This window comes from Electrophorus electricus, chromosome 10 (assembly GCF_013358815.1).
Source record: "Electrophorus electricus isolate fEleEle1 chromosome 10, fEleEle1.pri, whole genome shotgun sequence".
NCBI lineage: Eukaryota > Metazoa > Chordata > Actinopteri > Gymnotiformes > Gymnotidae > Electrophorus > Electrophorus electricus.
In genome coordinates, this window is record NC_049544.1 from 5166998 (window position 1) to 5188039 (window position 21042).

At 42.0% G+C, this 21042-nt stretch overlaps 2 protein-coding genes across 3 annotated transcripts; both read left to right on the forward strand.

The window, feature by feature from the left end:
* Positions 1 to 3277: 3277 nt before the first annotated feature.
* On the forward strand, positions 3278 to 18861 carry ankrd28b (ankyrin repeat domain 28b). 2 transcript variants are annotated; one of them, XM_027000026.2, is made up of 28 exons: positions 3278 to 3469; positions 8522 to 8605; positions 8874 to 8952; positions 9150 to 9220; positions 9994 to 10194; positions 10374 to 10461; positions 10599 to 10741; positions 11326 to 11538; positions 11691 to 11769; positions 11897 to 12011; positions 12145 to 12227; positions 12303 to 12366; positions 12508 to 12576; positions 13055 to 13195; positions 13321 to 13432; positions 13544 to 13570; positions 13678 to 13752; positions 13884 to 14085; positions 14334 to 14421; positions 15103 to 15220; positions 15365 to 15584; positions 15710 to 15797; positions 15883 to 15966; positions 16358 to 16503; positions 16660 to 16742; positions 16894 to 16976; positions 17065 to 17156; positions 17244 to 18861. In XM_027000026.2, the coding sequence occupies exons 1-28, from the start codon at positions 3443 to 3445 to the stop codon at positions 17525 to 17527; spliced, it is 3159 nt and encodes a 1052-aa protein (XP_026855827.2). In that variant the 5' UTR covers positions 3278 to 3442; the 3' UTR covers positions 17528 to 18861. The 2 variants fall into 2 exon arrangements, with proteins under 2 accessions (XP_026855827.2, XP_026855826.2); XM_027000025.2 differs by having other exon boundaries at positions 12145 to 12366.
* A 1259-nt stretch (positions 18862 to 20120) lies between these two features.
* On the forward strand, positions 20121 to 21011 carry LOC118242184 (uncharacterized protein C2orf66 homolog). The gene is made up of 3 exons (XM_035531188.1): positions 20121 to 20187; positions 20281 to 20386; positions 20815 to 21011. Coding segments are annotated over exons 1-3 (273 nt in total). The 5' UTR covers positions 20121 to 20185; the 3' UTR covers positions 20980 to 21011.
* The last annotated feature ends 31 nt before the right edge of the window (positions 21012 to 21042 follow it).

Genomic DNA, 21042 nt, shown 5'->3' on the forward strand with positions numbered 1-21042 from the left:
TGCAGAGAATGGAAATTATCCAGATTATATCCCTACACTCAACAGAGAATTACAGCCATCGGCATAGAAACGGCGGAACAAGAAGAGGTTTGTTGACGTCTCTTCAGAAGTCTATCAAAATCCCTTTCTTCCTGAAAAGTGCGAACAGTTAAAGCGGGTCAAGGAGGACATTCCCACTTTCTGGTTCCAGGGACAGTCCAGACACCCTCTGCATATTTCTAGAGGCTCTTCACTGACCAGAAGATTGATCAGACAACTGAGCATACCGGGCAGCACACAGTTCAACAGACCAGGGAATCTGCTCAATGCCAGAACTGCCGAAATTAAGGACTTTGTGTCAGTTTTGCTGTACATGGAAAATTACTGGGTCTGAGTCACGCTTCCACCAGTAGCTAATACCATGTCACTGAAATATTTCAATGCACTTTCAGTGATATGTTATTTCACAAGCACACCCACACACACATACACACACACATTTTTTCTTCTGATGCAGATACACAGTACACATTCTTGTGTTATTTTTGTAGGAATAGTATTATTGTTATTAGGAGACATACAGACACAAATGATCTTAGATTTGCATGTCTTTCAGGTGGTGCAACGTTGATGAACAACAGGGAGATGCTAAAGTGAGGCAAAGTTGTTGTTGTCGGTTTGTTTTCTAAGCAAACTAACTAGCTAATTATATTCTGCCACTTCAGTCAATCTTTTGTAATAGCAAGTGGATAGAACAAGTATGCCAAACATGTTATGTAATACAATAAAAATAAAAATGAAATAAAACACCAATTGTGGGTTTCTCAGATCACAGGGCATTTCATAAATAAAAAGAGCATGGGTTAAAAAGCCATGTTTACTGATGGTGTGGTCATGACACCAGAAAGCAAAGTTCAATGTTGTCAGAGTCTCCAACACACTCATACAGGGCATGTTCCTCCTCCCCCCACTCACCCCAAAACCATTACAATACATGAAATACATTTAAAAAAACAATAGATTAAAACACCTACTGTTTACTTACAGAAGAAAACAAAAGAAAAGAAATCCAATGCTCTTTGTGGATGCCTGCGAAATCCTGCATCTTTTATACACCGAATATCATATATTGGTTGGAGGGGGGGGGCGCAGGGCCCAACTTGTAAGAAAAGAAAAAAACAAAAAGTTACAACAATTATTTGACAAGACACAAACCCAGACAAAGGAAGAAATTTGTGCTGCTAAAACATTAAGATGATATGTAAGCAGGCTTCCCTGTACTGTTCTCATGCAGTGCTTCTCAAACATTCCCACTGGTTTACATCAAGACTTGCCAAGGTCTCTGATGTTCACTGAAACAGGTCAAAGTTTGTAGCTGGAGACATGAAATATGAAAATGTTTCATTACTGGTAAACCAAGAGTTCAAAATGTCAGTTCAAAAATACTTACACAAGTTCTTTAGATTAGCCTTCTTGGGACTAAGCATAAACACACACACACAATAATAATCACACAAACAAACACACAAGAATAATAACCAGATCTCAGGGCCCACACAAGCATGGAAATTCAAGTGTGAATAGATGCTCCTGACATGGCCATTTCTAATGCCATTAGTCGGTCGTGTCTGGTTTCTGCCCCAAACAACCTGCCACATTTCTGCTTTCTTGCTCATAAAGGAAAAGTGTAGATAGACTACTATGCCAAAGTATATTTTCATAGTATATTTTCACAATTGGAAAATATCACAATTATGACTTTGATCTTGAATTCTTCAGGTGGTTATGCATCAGGTTATTACTCAGGCTGCTTCATGCTAACACTTTAATTTGTCTTAATGTAATTACATTATAAAACATGGGATATTGCATAAAGCTGATAACCTTTCCTTTTCACAAAGTAAAATATGGATAGAATTTTGAAATAGCAATAAGGCTGTAATAAGGCTTTTAAGAAGAGCAAGTCATATGAAAGAGTCATTGATATGAGAAAACAAGTTTTATTTTTTATATGAAGTTATAGCAAAAAAAAAAAAGATAATATAGTTCTAATTTATAGAAAAGTAAAACACACATTGGGTTTTTCATTGGGATTGAAAAGTAACAAGGTTTATGGTAAAAATGCTTGTGAAGTGAAGGGCTGCTTTGTAACTGGGATTGTTATATTTACAACTACAAAATTACATACTGTGAGCATTATTTTTCTAACAACCAAACGATCATAACAACAGGAAAAGACAAAGGGTGAGAAGAAAATAAGTGCACTTCTGTACAACATAAAAAAAGACATTAAAAACTGTTACATCACTGTCATTTTCCACAACATGAGATGTTTTCTTGAGAAATATCCACTAACACATGCAGAAGACCTTTCATTTCCCTGGTTCAGCAGCTTATCCTGTAGTGGAACTATTACTATTGCAGTATATACCATAAAACCTCTCTATAGTACAAAAAAGGTTCTACCCATCAATAAAAATATTATTGGCACAGTCTAAAAATGCTTTGGTATACTGTACACCTACCAATTACTTAGCAAAGTACCTAAGAGTAAACTCATGCCTTAAAGATTCAGTGACATCTGGTGTTTCTTGTGAATATCATTATGAAGATTTACTATCCTTTTTTTGTTGTTGTTTTAAGAGTCACTGGTCTCATAACAAATGCACCTGCACCAAAGTGGTTTCCATTAAAAAGTTAGGACTCTGTTTATGTGTCAAAAATCTATTTGAAATACTGATACCTTACATGGTTAAAAAATAAAAGATCCATGTATCCATGCAAACATCCATGTATGCATAGAAAGAAAGTTGGCTTTTATTTATGTGTTTGAATTGAAAGAAATGCAAGAGTAAATGGAAGTTATTGTATTATCTTATCCTTTATATTACTGATTGTAAGCATATTTTCAAAAAATAGCAAACTACAATTTTTAAATGTGACCAAAATGTTATCTTAAAGTGACCTAAAGTTACCTTCCAAACCCCAAGTGTGTCTGCGAAAACATGTTCTGTAGCAATATAAATAAACAGTATATTACCCACAGGTAAATTCCCGTTAATCGTGCTGCTAATATTATATTGTAAAGAAGAACTGCAAATTAAGATATAGTAAGACGTTGAATCGTATAATCATAGGTTATTAGAATTAACTATGCCACTTGTACATTTCTTCAGATCAAGAAAGGACTGTGCTGACCCCCAACTCATTAAAGACCAATTAATGTCTGTGTAACTCGCTGCGTAGTGTCAGTTTAGCCAATCATTTCCACTGTTTTTGCAGTGTCGTAGTGGCGGTAATGTTATGGAGTTTTCTCTCCCCAGTCCTTTAGTAGCTAGCTAAAGGAAATGTAAGGACTTGCTGGAAGTTTCTTAAAGTTACACGACCAGAGAGTATCAGCACTCAGAAGGTGGTCAAATAAACTTTTGCTTTTCTGCATGAGAGCCAGAAAGATTGTTGGAAGATGGTGGTTCTCAAAATTCGAGACCAGGTGAGTGATGTCTGAACTACCTAGCCAGGCTGCTTCTAGCTAGCTAGCTAACCTAGCTACTTAGCAACGTTAGCTAGCAGGGGAACCAACCACCAATTTAGCTAGCTAGCTAACCAGGTTAACTTAGCTAGCGACCCGGCTAGTAAGCATGCTCTTTTTCTGTAGTTTAACCCTCGTTGGAATTTGTAGAACTAAAAAATTTAATCGTTTGGCATGTGTGGTACTTACGTTAATGGAGTGGTAGCTAAGTGTCTAGCTACAACATTCGACATCGTGCTTTTATGTTGTTAGCTCGTTAATGTGGCTAGGTTAGCATTAGCTTGCTAGCTAGCTAGACAGCTAGCTATTTGTATGCAGGCCATGGCGGCAACATAGCTAAGCTAGATAGAGAGACAGATAGCTAACTAACTAACTGGTTAAAAAAAACGGTACCTATGGTCTCAAATGTCTGCATACTGTACCGAATTATGGTTTGTGTGTTACAAAGTTACATAGCTAGATAGCTAGCAAGGGCACTTTCTTGTCGGTAATTAGAATATTTGCTCAATATGGTTGCTTCAGCAAGAATGAAAATGTCTGCGTTTTAAAAAATCTGTTCATCTACTCGATACGACGGCGTTTGTTGTAATTTAAAAGCCAGTGGAAGCACGCTTAGAGTCTCAACTCGACTGAAAAGAGTAGGAAATCTTAGCAACTTTGCTCGGTGAACAAGTTTGTAATCACAGGGGTCCCGTTCCTTTGAATACCTTCTTGACCGGCCAGCTAGCTAGTTACACAAACTTTATTAATATATAAACCTTAACGAAGTGTTCAGCTAATGTTATACTCGCATTAAATTATGTCAGAGATGCTGTAACCGAACAGTGAAATAGATAAGTAGTTGGAGCCTGTCAGAGCAAGACAAGCTACACATCATTGTTTGATTAGGTCGTTTCTTCGCAAGGGGTATCATTACAAAAGGCCACAGTATTTTAAGTGTTTACATTTAGCAGTTTGTCCTTATAGAAGTGGCTGTGGTTATTCATCGTTAATCGGTCGTTTTACGTGTTTAGAACACGAAGACATTTTCGACAGCCACCATGTGGTCAGTCAGCGATAGGCTAAGAGATACCAAAATTTCATAACCATGGTGATGCATTAGCTAGTGGGGCTCATCTCAGGACATGAAACATTTCAGCTCTCGGGCTATATGTGACAACTTTGCTTTGTCTCATCTTAGCACTGTCAGACTGCGCTAATGGGGTCTTTTGAAACTCAAGGATCTTGGAGTACAAGTGGTCCCCTGTTGTTGCTCCCATACTACTCTCAGCTAAAGCTTGTGTTGATTGATTCCGCACCGTCTGAACGGAGCCTTAAATGATTTTGCCTGAACAACAGGCAAGCTCTAAACCTGGTGTTAAGGTCATTTCCTCTTCTTTGGCGTTGTAGATATGCATGTTGTTCATATCAAACGATCCAAACTGTATAATCCTTTAATATGTCACCACTAATTAAGGTAATAGATAATTTTATGTACCGTTAGCTATTTAATAAGTAAGTTTTAGTAAATAAATTCTTAGTAAATTGTTGTTCAAAAAGATCAGCCAAAATGATGCGTGTGGAATGTCTGTGATGTAAACCTCAAGGGCAAGTGCCCTGCATGAGAGGAAAAAATGAGCTGTCTTATCAACCTTTGGAGTCTCTCCCATTAAAACAGTATGTTGTGTAGCCAGTTTCACAATACTCAAGAATGTGACTCTTCCAGTTGCTCATAGCATGCATATTTCTCATAGTCAAGAGTTCCAGAGAACTCTCGTTAGCATAGAGCCTAAATTGTGAGTTCTTTGTGTTGGTTAGGCCTATTGAATCATATGGGAATATACATTTTTTTTGTCAAAAATTACTCAACTAAATTGAATTCTGTGGAAAATAATAAGCAAGGTTTAATCATGATGAACAGTGTCTATAAATAACATGAATTCTCTTCAAAGGACATTTTCAGCCTGGAACTATGCTTAGTCCGTGTACGGAAATCCTGCTCAGAAGGTTTTTTCTGTAGACCAGATTATTAGCGGGAAATCTGCCCTATAAGAGGAGAAGCATTTGTATTGTTTGTGTTTTCCTGTGTGGGTAGGAAAGCCTGGTCTTTCCAGTTCAAAGCCACAGGGAGCTGATGCTTCTGAAGCACTGTATTAGTCTGACTAACCCCACTGATGCGCTACTGCCAAATAAGTTAGCACCTTCAGGAACATGGCTTTATTTACTGTATAATCACAGAGATCCAGACATTTAAATGCAGATATTTAATATTCAGGCCAGTATAAAAATATGCAGGAGGGACAGATCCGTAAGGAACCCGCTCTTTTGCACATCTACTCTGTAGACCTGGATCAGTGCACATCACATTTGAAACGGTATTGCTCAATCCCAGTTCTGCACATACACTGCACATTTTAGTGCTTTATCTCCTGTAACAGTCCTGATTCAACTCGCCAGGTAAATTTCAGCAGATTAAAAAGTTCTGTAACCTCAGTCTGAGTCAAATTAAATTATCACAACTGCTTGTAGTCTTGAGGATATTCATTTGCTCTACTGTAAATACTTTGGTCAGACTTCATGGCTTAACTCACTGGGATGCTGGAGGCATCATAATGAACACAGGAAACTGATTATTCTGCACCATAAGGGATACGTCTCAGATGATAAATGTCTTGATGTTCAAAGTTGGGTAAATGTAGAGCTGCAAAAAATGTACTTTTTGAATTAATTGCAATATTAGACTGTTTGTTTATTTACAGTCAGAGAGAGGGGAACTAAAATTTGCAGTAGTAAATATTTTCAGCTGTGCAAGCGAAGTACTTCTGAAGCTCTAGGAGGCACCGCATTCTCTCAGAGCAGGAACTAGTCATCTTCACAACAGTGGTCCAAGAGAAGGTGGCAAACATAAAGAACTGGGCAAAGTCAGATTCACCCATCAAAGTCAGATAGTGAAGCAGGATTAATAATTCCAGAGAACGAGTTTCCACTGCTCCAGAGTCTATTGGCAAAGTATTTAATGGCACCCCAGCCTTGGGCTTGTGTGCAGCTACTTGGCCCATGTCATGAAATGTCTGACACCCAGTTCTTGTGATGTAGGTGAGGAAGACGAGATGTTTTTATATGCTTCACTCCCCCACACTATGTGGCACTGCTCTGTGTGTTTGCATGGTCTACAGCTTTGTAGTTGAGCTGGTGTTGCTGCTAGATGCTCCTATTTCAAAATATTAGCACATGCCTTCTTGTGTTAATGATTAATCTCACTGAGCTCAAAGCACTCTCTCCTTTAATCTTTGTATATTTGAACTGATTGATGTTTCTGCATCAGTTATGCTGCACAGTAGAGCAAAACCTGTTGTAAAATCGGGTGTAGAACACGTTGATCTTTTTCTTACATTTGACCGGTCTAGTCGATTAGAATAAATTGCTGAATTATTTACACTCACCTGTTGCTTTTATTTAAATCAGTAAAGGTGAAGGCATGGCTTTATAGGGTTTATAAGAAAAGTGTGTAAAGAAGGCAAATGGTCTAATTGCCTTTGAACAGATATAATAGCAGGAGCTGACTGCAAAAGACATTCAAACACTAGCAGGTCACGTGTTTAAAATTGATGAGAGGTCTACAACACACAAACCAGTAACACTGGTGTTGAAAGACAATTATAAAATAAAAAATATGGAAAAGGGTAATATAAAAAGAATAATATATATAAGAATGTCATGCTTTATATTATAGTTACAGTGTGAGTAATTTATTTGAACAATGTATTTTAGTCAAACTGAACAATTTGAGGTCTTGGAAGTAATTAAAGATTTTGTTTTTGCAGCCACCAACCACTAGTCACGAAGAGCTAGAATGTAAGGCTTTTCATTTGTTGAACCAATCAGTCAAATGATTGATCTCTATACAAAAGAAGGAAATATGTATAGATGTATCCTCCTTTAAAATGAATTACACCCTCATCACAAGTACACATTTGTATAGCTTGTTTGAGATATGTGCACTTGGTTTGTGTTTCTCATTTTGTATATTCTTACTTGTTGAGCAATTTAAAATTCCTCGTTTTAAAGATGTCTTCTCATCTCATCAGTAGCCTAAAGCGGCTGTCTTCAGAAGTAGTTTGCTAATTGTGTATGCATACAGACCTGGGTGCCAGCAAGCCTGTCCATGCGCCTGACTGCTCGGTTATATTCTGCCTCTGAATCCTTGTTTACAGAAGTTATCTGAATGTTTTGAGAGAACAAAAAAAATTAACCATCTGGTTCCTCGATAAGCAAGAAGCTCAAGTTGCCGGCAGGAACATCTTATTTATTTGTGCGAGTGCCTGAAGAGCTAGTAGTTCTGCGTTGTGTATCGTGTGGATTTGGGATGAGCTTGCAGGCGCCTCGCATTATAGTACTACCATCTGCTTAAGTACTTTGGAATGGAGGAGGTGTGATTTCCAAATAGTTTTCATGACTTGTGCCTAATTTGTAACAGTGGTCATCAGAATGATTGAAAATGTGTGGATCTGAATGGGCTTTCGATATTCACTGATGACTAAGAGTGCTGTGAAAGCCTGTGGGCTGCATCATGTGGCTGCAGTTTTGACCTTAGCCTGGGTCTGCTCAGTCCCTTGCTCAAGGCCTCGGAGTGAACGCAGGTTGCTTTGGCTTAGACTTGTGCATGTTGGGATTATGTATTAAAGAGTTCTGGATTATGTATTAATGAGTCTTTTTTGTGTGTGTTGGATTTTTAGAGGAGCAGCTGAACTGCTTGAAATTTTCCCTCCAGCACATCAGTGAATAGAAATGGATTTCAATGTGCTGTTTGTGTTGCTGTGTAAAGGTCATTTGTCATTGTTTTGTGCAGTGTGACTATCAGGGCCATGCTCTCCTAATGCATTAAAGAGTGGAAGCTAAATGACCTTACCAGGTAGTGTTTTGGGGATACCAAAAACTCTAGATTTGCTCCCTCCCATGTTGAAGAGAACTGCTTACAGCTGTTGAGTAGTGGCCTAGCTCTGCAAAGACTCATGAATTTCTCTCATCTTCAAGCCTCCCCTGCTGAAAGCTATATTCAACGTTGACCCAGATGAAGTGCGTTCCCTCATATTCAAGAAGGAAGATGTGAATGTGCAGGTAACATGCATCCTTGGTTCTCTTTTCAGTTAACAATTCAAATTGTACATTTATATATGTGATGGATGTATATGTAGGTATGTATGTGTATAAGATTCCAGGTAAGATTCCATTTGTACGTGTGTGGGGAACAAAAATGTAGTTTACTTGTGGTTTCACTTCTCTGTTGCACAGGAGAGCAAATGGCTGCGTACAATTGAATATTTTAGAACTGCCTTTTTGGTGGGATTCATACTGCCGTCAGACACACTATCTCTGTGTACTTTAGGATAATGAAAAGAGGACCCCACTGCATGCTGCTGCATACTTAGGAGATGCTGAAATCATAGAGCTCCTCATTTTATCAGGTAAACTCAAGTTGGTTTTGTTATGGTCTGCAAATTCTTTCTGACTCATAGAAGCCAAGCTTCATTTTTGTATTTTATATTGCTGCCTTATTTGTTATCTTATTTTAATATCCCTTTGATCACCCCGAGCTTGATTTGAATGTGGTGTATTGAAAGCTGGTTTTGTTAGTTGAACCCATGGTGTCATCTTTCCGTAGGGGCAAGAGTAAATGCCAAAGACAATAAATGGTTGACACCCCTGCACCGAGCAGTGGCCTCCTGCAGTGAGGTACTGCTCTCTGAGAATTACAGACAGCTACCATACACCTTACTTTATATAATGTGTGCTGAGAATTACCCTACAGACAGCTACCATACACCTCATTTACATAATGCATGCTGTATCTACTATCATTCTACAATTATGGAATGCTATATATACATTCATAGTTTTGGGATTTGCTTTAAAAGTAAATGAATTGGGTTTTTAATTTCTTTTCCTCTTGAAGAAATGTTTTTCACCAAGAAAGAATACATGCAATGGTTTTGTTAACACCAAACCAGTTTTTGAATATATCTGACTGTAAAGCGTCCTCGAATTTGAGAAAGGTGCTGAATAAATGTAATAATAATAATAATAATAATAATAATAATAATAATTTTTAAATTAATGTTCATCAAAGTGAATTCTTTGGTATTGGTATGAGCAGGTTTATTGTTAGTCATTATATAGTCATATTAACATGGTTGGTCTTTTTCTAAAATATTGTTAATAGGCATTTTGAAAGTGCTTTGAGTGTTTCTTGTTGCCTTTTTTTTGGTTGTGTTTTTTTTTTTTTTTTTTTGATAAAGCTATTAATGTTTTTAAATTATTGTGACATTTGTTTTTCTCAAAATAACCTTGGTTAGTCATTGCAAACTACCAGTAAAACAAACAATCCCAAGCTTTTGTGGGGCAGATTGCATGCATAAATGTTGGTAATATAATGTCTCTTGCTCTTGCATTAAACAACACATTTTAAGAGGGTCCCATGGCTGCGCGTTTCTCTCCATGTCCTGTAGGAGGCGGTGCAGGTGCTGCTGAAGCACTCGGCAGACGTGAACGCGCGAGACAAGAACTGGCAGACGCCGCTGCATGTGGCTGCTGCCAACAAGGCAGTGCGGTGTGCCGAGGCACTCGTTCCCCTGCTTAGCAACGTGAATGTGTCAGACCGCGCCGGGCGCACTGCCCTCCACCACGCTGCCTTCAGCGGACACCTGGAGGTCAGTGCCCACTCGCCCATCACAAACTCTGAAAGGGAATTTGAGGATGGAAATTTGCTGTTAGAGAAACAACATGCAGTTATGATATTTGTAACTCGAACATTCATGTGAAATGTCTTGGTGCAACACTATAACGCTGTAAATGTCAAATGCTGGGTTTTTTGGTGGGGTTTTGTCAGATGGTGAGGCTGCTTCTGTCCAGAGGAGCTAACATTAACGCCTTCGACAAGAAGGATCGGCGGGCTATCCACTGGGCCGCATACATGGGTAAGATTTTGTTCTCTGTGCTGGAGTGGTTGTATAACCGCAGCTAATGCACGATGTTGGTGTCAATTATGCCTCCAGCATTGAACCAAGCATAATGTCCCTGGGCCTGACTGTGACACTGTGACCCCTCCTACCAGGTCACTTGGATGTGGTGAAGCTGTTGGTGTCTCATGGTGCTGAGGTGACGTGTAAAGATAAGAAGGCCTACACACCTCTGCACGCTGCAGCCTCTAGTGGGATGATCAGCGTCGTCAAGTACCTGTTGGACCTGGGAGTAGATGTAAGTCCTCTCTACGGGCATCTGTGTGACGCTGGAATGACCCACACAACATGGTAGCAGTGCGTAAGAAGCTTGTGCGGCAGCGTGTGGCTGTAAACTGTCGCAGGGAAAGGCTGCCAGCATCAGCGCCTGATCCAGCAAAGCTGCATCCACTGTTGAGATGAGCTTAACTTGACCAGGGTGTTGCACACAGAGAAACTGCAACCAGCCTGAGATGAATTGTGCAGCCCTTTTGGTGACACAAGAGTGTAAGCATCAGACAGAGAAATCGCATGAAACCAGCAGTACTGTTTGTGTCCATGTTTTTAGTATCTGTTACAAAACTGCAGCAAAACAGGTTTTACGCAGTCACTGCCTTCACCTGTGGCAACTGTTAGTCTTGTACAATAGCTTCTGGAGGCTTTCTTCTTTCCAAAAACCAAGACTGTGTGTTATAGGAAAAGTTTCCGAATGTGAGCCAATTAACTCAGCCAATACACTATATAAGTAGCTGGTTAAAGGAAGCCTCAACGTTTTACTCCTGTAATATTTTTGGGGCAGAATCTAGGCATTCTGTACAAAGTGTGACCGCGCTCTCTTTCCAGATCAATGAGCCGAACGCGTACGGCAACACCCCTCTGCACGTGGCCTGCTACAATGGCCAGGACGTGGTGGTGAACGAGCTGATCGAGTGCGGGGCCAACGTCAACCAGGTGAACGAGAAGGGCTTCACCGCCCTGCACTTCACGGCCGCCTCACGCCACGGGGCGCTCTGCCTCGAGCTGCTGGTGGGCAACGGGGCAGACGTCAACATCAAGGTCAGAACCTCGTAAAACACCCCCACTCTAGATTTCACAAAAGGAAAACCTGTTGTGCTGTACTGTGCAGTTCTGTCTGTTCTGCAGTGTACACTCTCACAGAAGAGGCGGTTATTTCATTGACGTTTCTTTCTTCTTCCCCTCATTTCTAGAGTAAAGATGGGAAAACGCCTCTGCACATGACTGCAATTCATGGGAGGTTCTCACGATCTCAGGCTATCATTCAAAATGGTGGGTAATGGGTAGTCCGCGGAATGCTTCCGTAATGGCTTCCTCTTTCACATATTAACCATGCACGTGGCATGAAGCCGAATGAGGTCCATGTAGTGATGTGTCCGTGTGCGTCCCGTTCGCGCAGGTGCAGAGATTGACTGTGAGGACAAGAATGGCAACACGCCCCTGCATATCGCCGCGCGTTACGGCCACGAGCTCCTCATCAGCACTCTCGTCACCAACGGAGCCGATACCTCGAAGTGAGCTCCGGCCGTGCCACACCGCCGCCGCCCCACACCTCTCCCCACGGCACCATAGCGGGCCTGGGAGTCTAGCACAGTACCTGGCACCAACCCGCCACTTGTCCTGTGCTCTTTCTGCTGTCTCTTGCAGGCGGGGGGTCCACGGCATGTTCCCTCTGCACTTGGCCGCACTGAGCGGCTTCTCGGACTGCTGCCGCAAGCTGCTGTCCTCCGGTGAGCTACCCCTCCTGCTAGCAGCTTCAGTCAGCTTATCGGTCAGCGTACTGAGTGATGCCTCTCCTTCCGCAGGCTTTGATATAGACACTCCCGATGACTTCGGGAGGACCTGTTTACATGCTGCTGCGGCAGGGGGGTGAGAAGACCTTGTTTTCCTTTCCTCATCATTTCCTTTCTGATTTAGTCGTTGGTTAGGTTAATGGTGACTTGTAGATTAAAAAAGGCGTTTCAGATGCTTCCCTGATAATTTACATTTGAACTATAATTTCCTCTGCAGGAACCTAGATTGTCTTAATCTACTCCTCAACATAGGGGCAGATTTCAACAAGAAGGACAGTTTTGGGAGGTCAGTTAACTTTTCAGTTTAACTGTTTTTTTTTGTTGTTTTTTTTACTTTTATAGAGCAGTGTTTTAAAACTTGGTTTACAAAGTGCTGTCCAGAAAGATAAAAGTAGAAGAAAAATGAAATGGATAAAGGTAGAGGATAGAAGAGCAGAAAAATGAAATGGAATAAATGATTATGAAAATAAAAATATATGAAAAGAATAAAATTGTTTCTGAGGCACAAACTGTGGCTTGATTGGTAGCTGGTGTAACATATATGTATATGTATAGCCCAAGTCAAACCTCCATGTTCCTCTCAAAAATGAATCTCTGTGGAGGCCCCTTTCAACTGCTTACCATTTGCTGTTCTAATTGTACAATGTTACTGCCTCCTAGAGATGTTATTACATTGTTATTATAATTGTCGCCATTGCTAGCGTCTATCTATCTATCTGTCTATATAAAAAGGTTATTTTAACTGTACACCATGTTCTCCCAAGGACACCTTTGCACTATGCGGCTGCGAACTGTAACTATCAGTGCCTATTTGCCTTGGTGGGATCTGGAGCCAGCGTCAACGACCTGGATAAGAGGGGCTGCACTCCCCTCCACTACGCCGCTGCCTCTGACTCTGATGGAAAGTGAGTCACGGGACGGGCCAGACTTGGGTGTAGGGGAAACGGAGCAGAGCATCTTGGCCGAACATCACGTACCTCCACGTCCTTTCTAGCTTGCAGTGTCCATAATGACTCCTACCGTGCTGCAGGTGCCTGGAGTATTTGCTGAGGAATGACGCTAACCCAGGGATCCGAGATAATCAGGGCTATAATGCGGTGCATTACGCCTCTGCATACGGACACCGCCTCTGTCTGGAGCTGGTGAGCACAGCTTTTCAGTGTCCAAACCCTGGCTGCTCTTTCTGACTCGTCTTGTGATGCTGACATTTCTGTGCCCAAAGCCCTGATTGTTGTTATTTTTGTTTCTTTCAGATTGCAAGTGAAACCCCTTTAGATGTGGTGAGTACCAGTTACCACCTTTGATCTCAAATTGCGCTAGACTCTGGTTTCTGTTCCTTGTAATGGATGCAGTTTGTAACCCTTTGCTATCTGGTTTTGTCTGCTAGCTAATGGAGACCTCAGGGACGGACATCCTGAACGACTCTGATGTGCGTGCTCCTGTTAGCCCACTGCACCTCGCTGTGAGTGCACTGTTCCGTTAGTCCTCTTGTAGCCGGGGGATGACAGCTGTAGCCGGGGGATGGGGGTGGGTGGATAGGTCAAAATGTGTGTGTGTGTGATGTCTCGTGTCATTTATGCTTTTTTCACTCAGGCGTATCATGGGCACCACCAGGCTCTGGAGGTGCTGGTGCAGTCCCTGCTGGATCTGGATGTGAGGACAGTGCAGGGTCACACACCACTTGACCTGGCTGCTTTTAAAGGCCATGTGGAGTGTGTGGACGTGCTCATCAACCAGGGAGCCTCAATCCTGGTCAAGGACTACACCCTTAAGCGCACCCCCATCCACGCAGCAGGTAGCTCTGAGGATTAAACATGATTGTCAGTAACCTGGTTGGAAACCACGGCAGCAAGCCGGCCAACTTTTGAATCTTCATCACAGAAACTGTTAAGCAGCAACAGCGCCACAAGGTTTTTCATATCTGTGAAAACGTGCAGTAGATATGTTAGGTATGCTTGCCATGTGTTTCACTGTAGTGATCTTCTGAAAGTGATGGGGGTTTTTTTTCTTTCTTTTTTTCTCTCTTCTTAAAAATATTTGTAGCCACAAACGGTCACTCGGACTGTCTGCGTTTACTGATTGGAAATGCAGACCTGCAGAGCGCAGTCGACATTCAGGATGGAACTGGGCAGTAAGTCATGGGCTTCGTTTATGCCCCCCCCCCCCCCCCCCCCCCCCCCCCAAGCCCATTACCTTGTAGGATCCACTTTAAAAGCCCATAGCCCTTTCAGACAGAGCTATCTGTGATGGTGCCATAACGCTTCAATAACATTTGCTCGGTCTGAAAGGATTCTAATGCATTTTTGTTATGCCACCTTAAAACCTCAGTGGCTCAAGGTTTTAAGATGCTTTGGAAACCGCATTGTTTGTGCCTGAAAGAGATTACTTTCGTTGCAACCCCTCAAACGTGTCTTATGATGATGTAGTAAAATCATCTCTTCAAAGGTTATTTGCAGGAGAAATGCCAACAAAAGTATGTTGCGTTATATTACATTAATTACTGCAGAGTTAGTAATGTTTTTTAAATGGCAGAAGCTGTGCTGTCAGAGGAGGCGTTTAACAATAACGTTAATTCTTCTGAAATTATTGCCATGGCAACGGGTTATAGAATGTGCCAATAGAATGTTCTTTTGTAATTTATGTGGCTGAACGGCCTGTAACATCACTGTTTGTGTGTCTGAGGCAACATGGCTAAGCTGAAGCATATCTGTAGAGTGTCTGTTTGTTTATAAGAGTCTTGAAATGTTTGCAAGGCTTTTCTTGTTCCACACAATTGCGTCTGCTGCACGTGTGCTGCCCTCTCTCCCCACAGGACGCCGCTGATGCTGGCCGTGTTGAGTGGACATACAGACTGCGTGTACTCTCTGCTCAACAAAGGAGGCAATGTAGAGGCCAAAGACAAGTGGGGACGCACGGCTCTCCACCGAGGGGTGAGCGATCTCTAGTCTTGTGTGCTCAGTGGACAAGGCTAACTTTCCGTTTGAAAGAAACCCTCTGTTAAAACAAAATGATTTCCAGCCACGTATGTGCGTCTGTGACTGATGGTGTCCGCGGCTGGTTGCTGGCCTCTGCAGGCGGTGACGGGCCATGAGGAGTGTGTGGAGGCCTTACTGCAGCACAACGCCAGTTTTATGGTGCGGGACTGCCGAGGACGCTCTCCTGTACACCTGGCAGCTGCCTGCGGCCATGTGGGGGTGCTGGGAGGTCTGCTGCATGCAGCCCAGTCCGTGGAGGGTACCCCCGTCATCACAGACCACCAGGGCTACACACCACTGCACTGGGCCTGTTACAATGGTAACTATAGGAGCGGTTATCTTCCAAGTGGTTTGCCGATGCCAGGCAAACGAGATTTTCTTTGTGTGTGAGAGATTTTGGATAGAAGGATGATTGTCATGTCTTTTTTCTTTTGTTCTTTCAAGGTCACGACACGTGTGTCGAAGTGTTGCTGGAGCAGCAGCTATTCGACAAGACGGAGGGGAACCCCTTCAGCCCTCTCCACTGTGCCGTGTAAGCCTGACCTTCATGTGCACGACGACGAAGTGAGAGAAAGGAAAGCTCCCATTGCAAACTCAAGCTTCTTTTTGAATTGCAGGATTAATGACAACGAGGGCGCAGCTGAAATGTTGATTGACACACTGGGTCCTGTGATTGTCAATGCTACGGACTCCAAAAACAGGTAGGATTACAGATGTTCTTGTTTTGTTCACCTCTTTTATAAGAAATTTGTGGTATGATTTTAAGGTTTATTCATGTATCACCGTTTATATGAATGCTCTTCCTATAAAATGTGGTTTTATAAGGCAGTGCATCCCGTGTTACAGTTTCTGTTAAGTTTCTGATCGTTAATGAGAAATTGGTATTTTAATTGGGCATGTTTTGGAAGCCCTAACATGACAAGCTTGAAATTATAGCAACCTGAGAGCAAAAACAAAACTATAGCCCTCTTCTAAACTCTCAGCAGAGCAAAAGCACATAGCCTCAATGTAACCTAAGAATTAATCTGTGCTGTTGGAGTGACCCAAGCAACTGAGTAGATGGTGTCAAACTTTGGCTTTGGCCTGCGGCAGGTCTCCCCTCCATGCTGCGGCGTTCACTGACCATGTGGAGTGTCTGCAGCTTCTGCTTGGTCACAACGCCCAGGTGAACAGCATCGATGCCGGTGGCAAATCCCCGCTAATGATGGCAGCTGAGAACGGGCAGACGAATGCCGTGGGTAAGACCTTAGCCAAGCCTGTTTAGCAAGTGTGCGTTAAGGTGGCTAGTGTAAAATATTAGTGGTGGGGGGAGTTGGTGTGTTAAACAGGTTGTCTGAAGCAGCCCGGTGTGTGGTTCCACACTGAGCCTCTGTCTCCATCTGTGGGTTTGGCAGAGCTGCTGGTTAGCAGTGCAAAAGCAGACCTGACACTGCAGGACAGCAATAGAAACACTGCACTGCACCTGGCCTGCAGTAAGGTCTGTCATGGACACACTCGTACACGTGCACGCTCTCACATAGGGCTCTTAAGTAGTCGTGATGGGTTGTTTTCTTGTTCACATGCATTTAATTCTATCAAGCAGTACCATTCAATCATTCTTAACTGATGGCAGTCTTTATCTTCTCTAGGGACATGAGACCAGTGCCTTGCTGATCTTGGAAAAGATTACAGACCGAAATCTCATTAACTCCACCAACGCAGCTTTACAAACGTATGGATGACTCATGGGATGGCGGCCAATGAACACAATAACTGGTCTTCCCAGACTAGTGGCTGAGTTTGTGTGTTTGTGTGTGTAGGCCCCTGCATGTGGCAGCCAGGAATGGTCTAACGGTCGTTGTACAGGAGCTCTTGGCCAAGGGTGCAAGTGTACTAGCCGTTGATGAAAACGGTAATTCCAATGCACACCTATTTTTCATAAGACATATTTGTTGTATGTGACCTCCGCACGCTGACACTGGCGCTTTTTGGCTCCCAGGTTACACACCTGCTCTGGCCTGCGCCCCCAATAAAGATGTGGCAGACTGCCTGGCTCTCATCCTGGCCACCATGATGCCGGTGTCGGCCAGCAGCAGCTCGGCGCCGGGCCTCACATTCAGCACCATCAACCACTACACGGGCCCGTCCAAGAGCGTCACGCTGGACAGCCTGCCCATGCTGCAAAGCGAACACGGCTCCTACTGCAGCTTCAACAGCATTGGCCGCCACGACGGCTTCTACAAGGACGACGAGCTCAATGATTCGGACTCAGAGACATACTGAGTGTTTGGAGAGGAAAGGGAGAGCAGAGACACAGCTTGTCTCAATCACCCAGAGGCAACACGGCCCTGTCAGCTGGCCACTGCGCAGAGCCTTAAGAGTCTCTTTGTTTCTCTATCTTTTGCGTGTGCACGCACGCACACACACACACACACACACACACACACACACACACACACACACACACACTCAGACTCTCACTCATAGAGGCCCAGCAGGCTGGCCTACCTAGTCCCTCTCTCTGTCTGTTCATGTTCATCCAGCACTTTGTGCTCTTCAGCAGATACCTCCACGTACCTTCTGCTCGTCTCATCCCGTGGCCCACTATTGACCTACTCCAGCCAGCCAGCTGACATGGGCCTTCTCCCTACATGGCAATAAAGCATAGACTCCTCAGCCTGGGACCAATGTTTGTAGGTGCAGTTTGAAACCGATTTGTTTAGACTTTGACTTTTGAAAATTAGGGGAGGTTTTGAATTGTCCCCAGAGAGAACGACAGGGCTGATTGTAAAGTTTTTAAACTGATATAAACATTCATGCACAGTTAATTTCACAATTGGTAAATTACGTGGGGGGGAGAGACATTTATTTTTTAAAACAGGATTTTAATACACATTTGTCCTCTGTCCCTCTAGAGTGAAAAATCATAGCATTTCCTATTTTCAAATCTTAGAGGGCCAGTGATGGAAATTGAATATTATTAGCATTGTAACGCTAATAGCAATGGTTGTAAGTGAAGTGCGAGCTAACCTTTGCTGTCTTCTCTTTAAGAATAAATTATTCTTTTTATCTGTATTTATTTTTAGTTTCCATACTTCATCATCATTTGTGCCTTTGTGAGTTAATGTGTGAATGCAAAAGAGTAGGGGCAGTTTGGAGAGCTATGATGCACAATTAGAACACTACATTTGTGTAAAGCACTGAAACTGAACTAAAGCAAAAAGCTCCCAACATGCTTTGCTCTGGATGAAGAACACTGTGTAAACCAATAGCAGGACAGTATCTGATTTCCTTATATGGTAAAATGTGAATATTAAAACCTTATGTATATATATTTTTTTCTCAGCTTTGCTTTTTTTTGGCTTTTATTAGCTAATAAAACCACTCAGCCCTTGGTCTGTGAAAGTTGTTTGACTCTTTTCAGACATGGATTTTAAATCGATTTGAAACTGGAAATCTGCTTAAGTGGAGCAGCTATTCGCTTTCCTATTTTTGTGTGTTAGCGAGGCAGTAGAAGAGCCAGCAGAGTTGTTGGCGCCTGCACCCCGCCACTCATTCAGCATGGGAGATTGCTGTATATTTTATGGTTGTCTGAATAAAGAAATGACTTGTCATTTTCTGTTTGTGCTTTCTTTGAGCCATCCTTTGTGTTTCGAATATTTCCAGATTCATAACCTCATTGTTAATGAGCATGTTTTTGAAGTTGCATCATTCCTAGTGTACATTTACATTACTTTTTTCTGAATTAGTGATTCGTGTTTTAATATGAATTTTAAGATTTGGAAGGCCCTATCTTTTCTGAAGAAATTATGTTGCAGCAATTTCTGACAAGGGCTCTGAAGTCCTTTCCTTAGTATGACCTCTGCTGACAATAGGCTTGTACTCTGGCGAGTGTATGAAATAAAATTTTAAATATAATGAATGTTTGCTCCTGGTCAAAAAATGGGCTAATGAGATCTGTTGCACTATTTGCTCATCACTGATTATTGCCTCAGCAAACGTTTGGGGGACGGTTGGAAACAGGAACATTCACCTACAGTCTTCTTGTACATCATGAAAAGACATAAAAATCATGAAAAGATTTCAAAATGTTGATGTAAAATTCAAACTAATGTGTCTGGGTGTTCAAAAATCTCCATTTATTTTCTGTTGAGACCTTTTTTGCCCAGCATTGTACACCTATCAGCCGTAATGTTAAAAGTGCCTGCCTAATATTGGGATGGTTCCCCCATGCCACCAAAACAGCTCTGACCTGTCAATGCCTGGACTTTACAAAATTCTGGAGGTGTCCTGTGGCATCTGGCTCTTCTGTGGGATCCGACCTGGCTTTTGCTCCCCACACGCATCAGTGAGCCTTGGGTGCCCATGACCATGTCACCAGTTCACCAGTTGTCCTTAAATGGACTGCCTGTCAGTGGTTTTAATGTTATTACTGGTGTGTGTGTGTGTGTGTGTGTGTGTGTGTGTGTGTGTGTGTGTGTGTGTGTGTGCTTCTCTCTGTATACACACACAGCACAGAAAGTTATATGGATGGATGGACACATAGGCAGACAACCATTTGGTCGTTAGTGGTCAGCTTAGTCCTCTTATAATTGGAAATTTCAAATTCCCTGTAGACCACTTGATTCTTTGTAGCACATTCTAGTCTACTATTTTTGGCATACCTTTTAAAGGTTAAATCCATATATATCATAATTAACAGTGAACCTCTGAGAGAGACACTAATGAGATTACATCGGCTCTGTGGGTGCATTAATTACAGCGCATGATGTACTCTGTGATTTTCCGTTCATTCAAGGGGAAATACCAATTTGTACTGAGGGTGGAAATTCTTCATGAGTGGTATGCCTCCGTATATAAAAAGGTAGCGGAAGAGGGATGAGAGAAAAGGAAGGAAATTCGCCTGCCGATTAATACTGAAATTATTAGCATCAGACAGACATGTAAGTGGTTGATGCATCATTTCTTCAGTATCACATTAAAGAAAGATTTAGTGATCTTATCGTTTGTGTGTGTGTCTGGCTGGCTGGGGATAGGCTGACTGTACTGGTTCTAGTGGCACTGTTGGTGGTCTCTGTAGAGTCAGACCCCCCGAGCACAGAAGAGTGGAGATCTCTGAGCAATCCCAAAAGCAGAATCCTGGTGAGTTGTGCATCTCCACTGCTCAAACCTTCTCCACTGAACCTCTTTTTCAGTTTATTTCTCTTTTTATATTCTTAACCATTTTTTGTAACCACTTTCTCAGTGCTTTTTCTAAACTCTTCTGTTTTTCTGTTTTTTGACAATGTCCTTCCACACTTGCATCTCATATGAAAATATCTTGCTTGCTTTACTTCTGTTTTTACTTCATTTGTCTGGTTTCTATTTAAACTTAATATTTATTGTAATAGCAGGTCATAAATACATAAGTCACATTCCACCGGCAAATTATAAATGCTGTATATTTTCCCTTCTTCTCTACTTAAGAGGACATTTTGTGAAACTGTGTAGCAGCCTTCATGTATAACGTTTTTTTAATGTATTATTGCATGCATGCTGTGAACGACATTCTAATCCTTTTCTGTGTCTAGTTTTTCAAAATTCTGCAGTCGTATCTTGATGGGAGAGAAAGTCAAGTTCAAGGTGTGGGCAGAAAGACTAGTATGAAGGAGGACAGGAACAGAAAAACAACAAGTGCTGCTTTTGACAAATACAGCAACTTTCTTCACAACACTATTGATGTTTATAATGTTTAATTGGATCAAATCATACACATAAGGTACCACAGATTATTCTACAGATATCACAAAATCATTATA

Coding starts and splice junctions, on each gene's coding strand:
- ankrd28b (XM_027000025.2), top strand. CDS start 3,443: ATGGTGGTTCTCAAAATTCGAGACCAG. Junction 10,195..10,373: donor CCTTCAGCGGACACCTGGAG/GTCAGTGCCCAC, acceptor GGGTTTTGTCAG/ATGGTGAGGCTGCTTCTGTC. Junction 15,798..15,882: donor AGCCCTCTCCACTGTGCCGT/GTAAGCCTGACC, acceptor TTTGAATTGCAG/GATTAATGACAACGAGGGCG.
- LOC118242184 (XM_035531188.1), top strand. Junction 20,387..20,814: donor ATCCCAAAAGCAGAATCCTG/GTGAGTTGTGCA, acceptor TTCTGTGTCTAG/TTTTTCAAAATTCTGCAGTC.